Source organism: Argiope bruennichi, chromosome 11 (genome assembly GCF_947563725.1).
Source record: "Argiope bruennichi chromosome 11, qqArgBrue1.1, whole genome shotgun sequence".
NCBI classification, from domain to species: Eukaryota; Metazoa; Arthropoda; class Arachnida; order Araneae; family Araneidae; genus Argiope; species Argiope bruennichi.
In genome coordinates, this window is record NC_079161.1 from 90,825,861 (window position 1) to 90,836,267 (window position 10,407).

The 10,407-nt window shown below is 30.5% G+C and overlaps 1 protein-coding gene across 2 annotated transcripts in view; it reads left to right on the forward strand.

The window, feature by feature from the left end:
• LOC129956888 (muscle calcium channel subunit alpha-1-like) overlaps nucleotides 1–9,832 on the forward strand; it is a 239,297-nt gene extending 229,465 nt beyond the window's left edge. Inside the window, exons 43-46 of one of the 2 annotated variants that reach the window (XM_056068900.1) lie at nucleotides 863–1,158; nucleotides 4,199–4,308; nucleotides 6,357–6,803; nucleotides 8,967–9,832. In XM_056068900.1, the coding sequence (XP_055924875.1) occupies nucleotides 863–1,158; nucleotides 4,199–4,308; nucleotides 6,357–6,647 (697 nt within the window). In that variant the 3' untranslated portion in view covers nucleotides 6,648–6,803; nucleotides 8,967–9,832. The remainder of the gene's footprint in view (nucleotides 1–862; nucleotides 1,159–4,198; nucleotides 4,309–6,356; nucleotides 6,804–8,966) is intronic. The other variant, XM_056068901.1, reaches the window with a different exon arrangement.
• Nucleotides 9,833–10,407: the final 575 nt, after the last annotated feature.

Sequence of the window (10,407 nt, forward strand, 5' to 3'; positions counted from 1 at the left end):
TTCTGGTTAATTAATTCTATAAAATTCTGGTTGTACCTACTCCATATTAGCATAAAAAAAAGTATGATATTATGCATGCTGTACAGTATCAAGAAGACAGCGAACAATATTATAGATAATCTGTGCTGTTTTTTTTTTCTCTCAAAAATTATATATTTAACACTAGAATCCATGAATTTATCTTTTTATCAAAACAGTATAATTGTTTTGAATAGCTGCATATGATTAAAGAAAATTATTTTTTAAAAAAATATTTTAATTTCTTTTTTGAGAATTTTTTAAAATATTAAAATGTGCAAAATGGCCGCATTACGAATTAAATAATATCCCAATGACAAAAAAATCACATTATAATAATTCTGCAATAGAAATAAAAGTCCTTTTTTACCACTACATTTTTTACAATGCAAAAAAAAAATAATGTTTTGCTAGCATTATTTATAACAGAACTATTCTTACAGATAGCCATCTTAGTATTTTTCCAAAATTGCAGTTTAAATCTAATTCTAATATCGTTATAGCCAAATATAGGTCTTTTCTACAATTGTTTATCAAAAAGCAATTTGAAAAAAAAAAGTATTTCATTGTTGCCTTTTGGAACATTCATGTGAAGCTTATAAATGGAAATAAAGACTCTTCGTCAAATGGCTACACAATGCACTGTATAGTTAATATGGCCTCCATCATATATCAAAGTTTAAATTCCCTGCGCATGTCTTCGAAGCAGGAAATGTCATTGAGAACAGCATCCCTGAGAAACTTTTCAGTAAGGATTTAGATAGTGTTCTGTCACCTGCGTATGTTGAATCCTTGACATCCTTAACCACTCTTCTCCTTAACAATTCCCACGCCTTGCTCGCAGCCCGTCTTCTGAGGAGTCGGACGAGCGGACCCAGCCCCCGACCCCACCTCCCCGCCATTTCCTGCGCAAGAGTGGGGGCTCCTTCCGACTGCCCTGCCTTACCAAGCAGGCCAGCCACGAGAAGCCCCCCGCCGGGGAGTCTCCCGACCGCAACCTGATGAGCCGTATCGCTGCCTCCCTCAGGTTTTCGCCCCTGCCTGTCATGGCTGTCGCCGGCATCGCTCCAGAAGAGGATGGCTCGCTGTCCCCTGTGGATCGACGGAACCACGTCCCGCTGCACAGAGCTTCTTATCATGGTAAGTGGTTTGAAATGTCAAAGGGGGGGGGGAAACAAGAATGTGAATGACATTAGAAGATTTCTTGATTCATTTATTAATGTAAGATCTTCCTCTTCTTTTTTTTTCTTCATTTAAGAAAATCTTTTTTCTTTTGCCCAACCACTTACAAGATAATCTCATTGTCATGCCATTTCCCAATTCACCTTTTATGTCCGGAGGATAAGAACGCTGAGTCCAAGCAATTACGTGACACTCCCCTCAAATCGGCATTACTTACTGACATAAATTGTTGCGAACTCTGCCATCGTGTTTCATGAAATACATGCAGCTACATAAAATCTACAATAAATATTCAATTATAATCTACAGGATGATTCAAAGATATTTTGGCAAGTTTGAAAAAATATGTCGAGGAACACTTTTGTTATGGAATATCTGTGGTTAATATCAGACAGTTGTCCTAGCTTACAAAGTTTATCCAATGATTTTGGATGCATCCATGTTCTAAATTTTGTTTGATATCCGCTTCTTTATCTTAATTTACTGACAACAGTTCTCTGTAATGGTCTGCTTTTGTATTTAGTACCCCATGATATATTGTAAAGATACTTCTCCCTACATACTCAATATGCCCTTATAGTTTGACCCATGATTTTAAAATTGCCCTGTATTTATTTGAGCCATATTCAGTAACATTTTTAGTTAACATTTTCATGTCTAAAGATTAAGTTCAATGTGGAAAATCTCTAGGCTGAGCCTCTAACAGGAGATTTCAGGAGAAACCGCCCAGCAGCCAGTTATATTCAGAAATTTAGAACTGCCCTAAAATTCTGTGCGTTAGTATTCATTTAGACCGTTTAGTTTACCTTCAAATGTCATCGCTTCACGGTAAACGACTGATATTTTTTCCCCCTGTCCAAGGAAAATAGAGACTTAGTTAACTGGGCATTACAAAAGACATTAAAAAAACTCAATGTTTCCAAAGATAAGTCTCTTGGAAATTAATAATTATAAAAGCCATTATCAGTGGCCAAGAAAATGCTGTTCTTAGAGCTTCACCAGCAAATAAAATAGGATTTTAAAAGTTCATTAATTTTTCATGAAACTAAATACATTGATTAATCATATTATCATACACATTTAACTTGAAGCCTATTTTGTAATTCATATATATTATCTGAAAAATTATGATATATTCTTCTTCGATTCATTAGAAGTTAAGCCTTTTAAAAGATCTGGACATGGTTAATCTCTGTTACTAGATGAGTGATGACTATTCACGTACTACTTCTGCTCAAGAATCACATTTCAGATTCTCCAATTCTCTCTTTCAGATGAAATACCATCTTTTATCTGAATACCGAATTAATTTATACGTTATAAAAATCCCTATTCGGGGATAGATAATTTTTATTTCTTATTATTAAATATGCTTCGCTTGAAAAAGATTTGATTGATTTAACAGTTAACTGACTACAAATAAATAAAATTATCCATAAAAATATACCCTTCTTTAATTGCTGCTTCACAAAAAATTCTTGACGAAAAATCTCGTTTGCAATAAATAAATCCAAAATCATTTTAGTTTCACTATTTTACAATTTTAGTTTTTTTTTTTTTTTTTTTGTGTGTGTGTGTGTGTGTGTGTGTGTGTGCGTTTGTATGATTTTATTACATAACTATAAAATATTGAATGTTCTGTTTATTAAATTTAAATCGATTTTCAGTAATAAGACACTTAAATTTAATAATAATAAATTGATTAACTGAAAATTAGGGAAAAAAGCATAAAAATAAACATTTTAAGTTGCTGAAATTTCTCAAAAATTCTGGAACAAAAAAAAATCGTCTGCCGTAAGCAAATGTAAAATTATTTTACTTTTTGGAATCGACAAACTGAGTGTTGTTTTTTTTGTTTATTTGTTTGTTTGTTTTATCAGATTCATAATTGGAAACTGAAATTTCTTTTTATTATTTATTTATAGTAGATGTTAATTTTTTCTACAGCTTTTTTTACTAAGCTTATTATTTTAATTCTTTTAATCCTAAAAATTTTTTTAATTTCCAAACAATGATAACAAATATCAAAATTGAAGATTTTTCTTCTAAAAACACAGAATTTAGTTTTACTTACATAAAGAGCTCACGGCTACATCTGTGCAATATATTAGCAGAAAATGAAAGAAGCAAAGCTTCTTGATAATCATCTTCAATATTTTAATTTCATTCGTGCTTCTCAAAACCAGTTGACCAAAAACATTCATAATTATAGCGATAGAAGTTCATAAAATTTATCTATATTTATAATTATTTTATAATTCTCCATGAAAATATTCAGATATTATCCGTAGCAAATATTCTTCGATTAGTTGTGATGGAATCTGAACTTAAATAAGAAGTATCGTTTAACTTATCTAAGTGTTGCTTGGTGTTTATGCAATTTACTTTTTGATCTGTTGATTTAAACATTTTCATCATTGTAGCAAGAACCTAACCACTGCATCTGAAAGAGCTACTTAAGCGTTTTGCAGTGATGGGCAATTTACAGCAATGAACTTTCACAAATTACTATTGAGAATGGCAACGATGAAATTGATTTATTGAAACGAAATGGTAGATTGGAATTATCTTTGTTTTACCCTTTTAAGGTAATCTGAAAGTAAAAATGCTTGCTGAGGATAAAATGAATGGTATAAGCTTTCTTACTTACGAGCTAAAAAAATTCACAAGACTTCGATTTTACAACAGCTTTGCAAATTTTCATTTACTAGAAAAGTTTTTATGCAGTTCTTATAAGTTCATGAAATGCTTTAATGCGAAAATATTTGAAAAGCGTACAGTATTACCTCTCTTTTGCGTTTTCACGGGTCAAATGAATAACTAAGAAAACATGGAAGGGAAAAAGGTCCGGAACTATTTATATTATCAGAAATACATCGATACTTAAAAAAGGCTTGCAAATTACTGGAAACGTAATTCAGGGGTAATACTGTATTGTAAAGAAACTAAAATCTAGTCATACAATAATTTTATTTGTACTTAACGTTTATTTTTGCAGGACCCAGCAAGTATGTACCTGAAATGAACGGTATTGAGATTCCAAACAACATGCAGAAATACAATCCTGACGAAAGAGTTATAGGCAGTGCAGAAAATCTTGTTGGGAGGGTTTGTATTCCTTTTAAAGAATTTAGTATTATAAAAGGACCTTCAAAAGTTAAGATATAAGGTGTTGTTTTTTTTACATCTAATTTGTATACAAATAAGCATATAAATATAACAATTGGATAGTAAAATATGCCACAATTACATATTGGAACAATTGAAGATTAAACAGCTATTTATTGAACTTGTCTTTTTTTAGTCAAACCTATCAAGAACAATTTATGTAAATATATTCCACAAAAATCCTTAGTTGGAGAAAAATAACAAATGAAGAATTTGTTTTTAAAAAAAATAAATCAATGGATTTGAATACAGATTGCATTCTCCCTTATAAGTAATACAATGCCAGCAATGATTTGCTATAATTTCATTTAATTTTTGGAAACCGAAATGGGAAGCAAAGACCATTCATGCAGCAATGCTTGTTCAAATGCATTTAACATACTCAGAAAGGTATTGGTGTAGCTATTTGTCTTCCAAAAATGATGTAGAATTAAGGTCTGCTATCTATTATCTGTATTAAGGTTATCTACTCGCATCAAACCTTTATCCTCAAAATATTCTCTAATAACTTCAGCTCGGTAAGGTCGCATATTATTTTCTACTTCTCTGAGGCATTACTGGCAATATCATCAAGGATAAAATTCGTTGAATGATTGACAAAACTCTATAATGTTGTAATTTGTGAGCTAATAGTTCACAAATATATCAGCTATTAATGGTTCTTAACATTATTAGTTCACAAATATATCAGCTATTAATGGTTCTTAACATTAATAGTTCAAGTTAACGATATGTTTCTCACATCGGAGTATCCGTCCTCGGATCAGGGGACTATCTCCTTCATGAAAGTACTGAAAAGTGTCGTTTCTTTTTATAGAGTTTCATGAAGTGTAACATTAATAGTTAACTCTTGCTCTTGTAAAAATACCAATTTTTTCTTAAAAAAAGGAGCTAGTAGACAAGATTATTAATGTTACCTAACATCTGTCATATAAACCATGCTTGTTACTTTTATTTGTGTCAATTTTATGATTAGCTTTAAAAAGGGGGAGATTTTCTTTTCCTTTTTTATTTTTAAGAGAAAAAGCTCTCATAACTAAATTCTTGCAAAATTAGATGTCAGTGTAATAATTTACAATTCCGTACAAAATTTCCTTTCACTTTGGTATTGTTTCAAATTAGGAAAAAAAGTAAAATACAATTATGAATTGTAAACAACAACCACAACAAATATTTTTCAATATCATATGGAAGACTTAAAAAGAAAACATTTATAGAAATCAAGGGGGTTTTGTCGTTAATCTACATTTGACAGGATTGTTGGAATTTAATGTAATTTCCTTACATAAGAATATTTATCCATCTGAGAGCAATGATTTTTTTCTGCCAACGTAATGGGTCATGTTTTTCAGTCACTTATTTTTTGTGTACATAAAATGTCTTACAATTTATGCTGAAGATTTGGTGTAATGGTAATAATACAGAATATCAATACACTTCAGTACTTTACAAGCAGAGAGAAGGGCTCTATTTTATGGTGATGTGTCCAGACTATTTCTCTATAAAACACAAATCTATAAATTACAAGATTGCATATTATAAAAAGGAATTTATTTCTGAAATTTTCCATTGCTTTTAGAACATCGCTGATTACTGAAATCACTGTTCTAACTGGCATTTCTTCTTTACATATCGTCGCTAGTTTTTAATTTTTGAAGTTTCAAGTTTAGAATTAAAATTCAAAAATTATTTCGGTTTTTATGATCCAGATCTTCTGAGTCAATATAGGTATATCAAAATTATTGATTCAAAAAGTTAAATCTTTGATTTGGGTTCACTAGGCGAGTACGATTTCTTGGTGTACACCTATGGGTCCAGAGTTTGAGGCAAATTTGGATTCCTTGTAAGCATTTTCGATAATGATATTCTTTAGACCGTTTTTCGTTTCAAATTGAGATATTTTAATTTCGTTTCTACGCCAAGCTTTAGACAGCTAATTTTACTGTGTTCTGAGATATACGGTGATATTATTCTTTTATTTCTTGCAGGTGCTGCAGGAGCAAGGCTTGGGCCGCTACTGCGATCCTGAATTCGTGAAGGCTACCCAGCGAGAGCTGGCAGAGGCCATCAATCTCACCCCCGAAGAACTGGACCGTGCGGCCCACCGTCTCATGCAGGCCGAGCGTCGCAGCAGCAACCCCTACCTGTACCAGCCCACACAAGTGCCAAACGACAACACCTTCCTCTCGAGCTTACGGGACGAGCGGCCCAGCAGTCAGCAGACCTACCACACCGACACTCGGTGGGACGACAAGCACTTCGGCGACACGCGGCTATAGTGCTACATCCAGTGGATTCCAGTGCCTTTTCTTCTGTCGGGGGAACAGTGTGTCATGTCCCTTGCTGTTTGTGTATTTTTGTCATGATGGATTCTTCTTCTTTTTGTTAGTTATTTTTTGTGGAGATATGTGGAGCCGTCTCTCCAAAGAAAAAGGGTGAGTCCAGTATACATCTATAAATAAACCGAACATTTCAATTAAATCAATAATTGCAAAAAGTACATCTTGATGTGACTTATTTTCTTAGCAGTATATGTCCTCCTCTATTTTCACCCTTCATATCTTGCATTGTTGGAATGGATCCTAGAACTTGGTGTTGCAGGAAAGTTAACAATTATTGTTAACTTTCATGCGTTATCATATCAAATCGTTATCATAAATTGAAACACATATATCAATCATATCAAATAAAACTATTACCTACATCTTTAGCAAACTCATGCATATTTGAAAGATGATTTCCAAAGTTCAAAACATGCATTTCATCGTTATGAAGATCGCCTATTGATCTTGTCTTTAGTTTCCAGATCTCTTTTGGCAGACATTCTGCACAAGATGAAAAAACTATTCTTCCTATAAGTGCGCTGCAACTTCTCTAAAATTTCACCAATAAGAGCCTCTAAAAGTTATCATAATTTCTGGTTGTTTATAGAGATGCATAATCCACGATTTTTTGAATAACAAATAATTTTGCTATCGTTATTTTTAAATATTTGTTCCAAATATCTGTTATTTCAATCATATTATTAATTAAAAATTATTACTTAGTATTAAATATAAAATTTATTAATTGTAATTAATACTTAATTTACTAATTTAAGTAACGTGTGATTGAATTAAATTATCTATTTCAGCTTATTTCTTAAATGTGATTTTTTTTTCAAAACTATTTCTTTAATTTCTTTATTGGAGTAAACCATTTTCGGAAAAATTTGAATTAAATAAATATGTCATTTCTTTAAAATATTTACTTTAGTTCTATATTCTATCAACAGATGGCGCCAGCAATAGACAGAATATATGCAAAGTCATGTCACAGGCAATTAAAAATGATTTGTATGGAATAGTGCATCATCAAATGCGAATATCGAAAAGTCAAGGTCACACTTTCCAGTGAAGTCACCACTCCGATAAATTTCAGTGATATGCAATTCAATGATACCATAATTCCATGAATAACCGGTCCGTTCACTTTTCAACCCATTCACAGATTTCTCCTTTTCTGTTTTGTTCGAGAGCTTCCATTGGACAGATCGTATCGATTGTTACTTTCTATCGTGATCCAAAACCTGTAATCGAAATATCACCAGTAAGATCGTATCAAGGATATGAATCACGCCCCTCTTTGAAAAGTATTGATCACTGGTATTTGTGAATTTATGATATTGGTTACGTAATAACTGCTCGTAAATATTCGTCATCCCTAGTCGTTTAGCACAGTAATAGGAAGAGATTTACAATAAAATAGCTGCCTTTGTTTGACTTGTTCGCTTAGAATACTGACTTTTTGTAATAGAATATATATTTTTTTAAAATTACCTTGTTATTTGATACGAACGGAAAAACATGAATTCATTTGAATTAATTAAAATTAAAAAGTGTATATATTATGAAATAAAAGCGAAAGTGAAAATTTTGTTACGGAGTTAATGATTGGTGAAAGCAAGCAATTGAATGTCACGATGCATGAGTTTGAATTCTGACATAACATTTAAAAACGTGTATCAAATTGAACTAAACAATATTGTTAAAATTAAGAGATACTAACTACACAAAATTTAATTTTATCAATTTCATTTCGGTAATTTTGAATCTTAAAATAATAAAATGACAATTTTCGTCTGATAATTGTTTTGGAAGATATTAACATTACTCACCATAGGCAAGTCAGCGATTACCCATGTGGTGACAGTTAAGCCTATTTTTCCTCTCGATTAAACTTTCTGTGTGAAACTTCCAAAGATCAAAAGATGATTTCTTGGCTTATTTTCACTTACTTAATTGACTATTTTTTTTTTTTTTTGACACGGTGAATCCTTTCCAAAACATTTAATAATACTTTGCAATTCCATCAATTAATTAAGAGAAATAATTAATTTAATGCAGCTTTAAATATATCCCATGAAGCAGTGTAAAATTCGTACGATATTTTGTTTACATTTGATTGTCGCCACTCGACAATAAGGGTAATTTCTGTGCTACATACGTTAGTGTTATATATATATAGAGAGATGCTTCTAATTAAACTTTTTTTATTCTTATTAAATTATTTTTTATCTATAACTTATTAACATATTATTTCTTCTGTTTTTATTGCAGGTGTTTAGTAAAAAAGCTGTCCATTGACTCCTAAGAAACATGAAGTTACGAAACATTCGCCGTTGATCCCACTCAGTCCATGAAAATTTGATTCGCTGTTTCCTCTTTAGTAGACATTTTTGGTTCTTGACGCTTTTGTTAAGTGTAGTTCGTTTCTGTTGTATCTATTTTATGATGTTCAGAAAGCTTCAGTTTCTGAGTGTTTGTATTGTCTTTTTAAGTGCTTTTCAGCAGTTCTGCGTTCGGTAAGATGTGTACTTGCCACTGTGGATCAAGGTTTGAAATTGAATAATATAAAATATGCATACATCTGTTTACTGATAGTAGATTTTTCAGAAACTAAAATTCATGACGTCCTAAAAAAATTATATCCCTCCATTTTTTTGTCGAGCCAAAATGTGAGATCAAAGATTAAAAGATAATTTCTACGCTTGCGAAAATGAATTGCCAAAATTATATTCTTTAATACTATATCTAAATTTAGTGATTTTTTTAAAAAATTTTACATGCAAATTTTGAGGCATTGTCATTTTTTTTAAACTTAGTTTAAGCATACGCATGTATAATTTTTTCACATCAATGAAATAACGGTTTTTAAACATTTTTCTTCGCGAATTTTAATTTATTAGCGTATTTTAAAACGAATGAAAAATTATTTACAAAATGAGCCTTGAACAAATTAATTAGTATTAAAAAATTTGCTTTACATAATATTTTTTTAGCGAATCATAGGAAAAAAGAAAATTTTAACTATAAAAATTCAAACTTTGTCATTAATCTTAGAGGGATTTTATCATACTGTGCATCATTTGCCAACTGATATTTAAAAAAAAATAATAAAAAAAGTGAACCAAAATAATCTTAGGTAATTTTAAAATATAATGGAGCAATTTTTTAAGAAAAAAAAATTCTATTGAAAATAATATATTAAAAAAAGCTCTTCAGTTAAAACTATTTTAATTTGAAACTAAAGAATTCTGAATATTTACAGTAATTGAATAAATCCAATTTGTGTAACTAATTTTTAATAAATTATTTAGAATATTATCCCATTTTAATCAACTTTTAGGATTTTTAATGTGTTTTTAATGTTTCTTAATATCCCCAATGTTCTGTCACATTTGTTTTTAATGATATATTGTTCTTCACATGTTATGATTTTTTCTGAACTATAAAGAGATGCATAATATTTATGATCAATAAATTAAGAAAGATATTTATCACCTGTATATAAATTGGAAAAAATCCTTATACTCTTAGTGTTTTTAATGATTCTAGAATATGCCTTCTTTTTATATTAAGATCTCAATAAATTACATATAAGTTTTTAAAAGAGGGTCAATTTTCATTTTTTTAAATTTACTGTTTCAAGAAACTTTCACATTTCTTCTAACAATTCTATGCATAAATACCATTATATTCATTTCAACATAACTTGAAA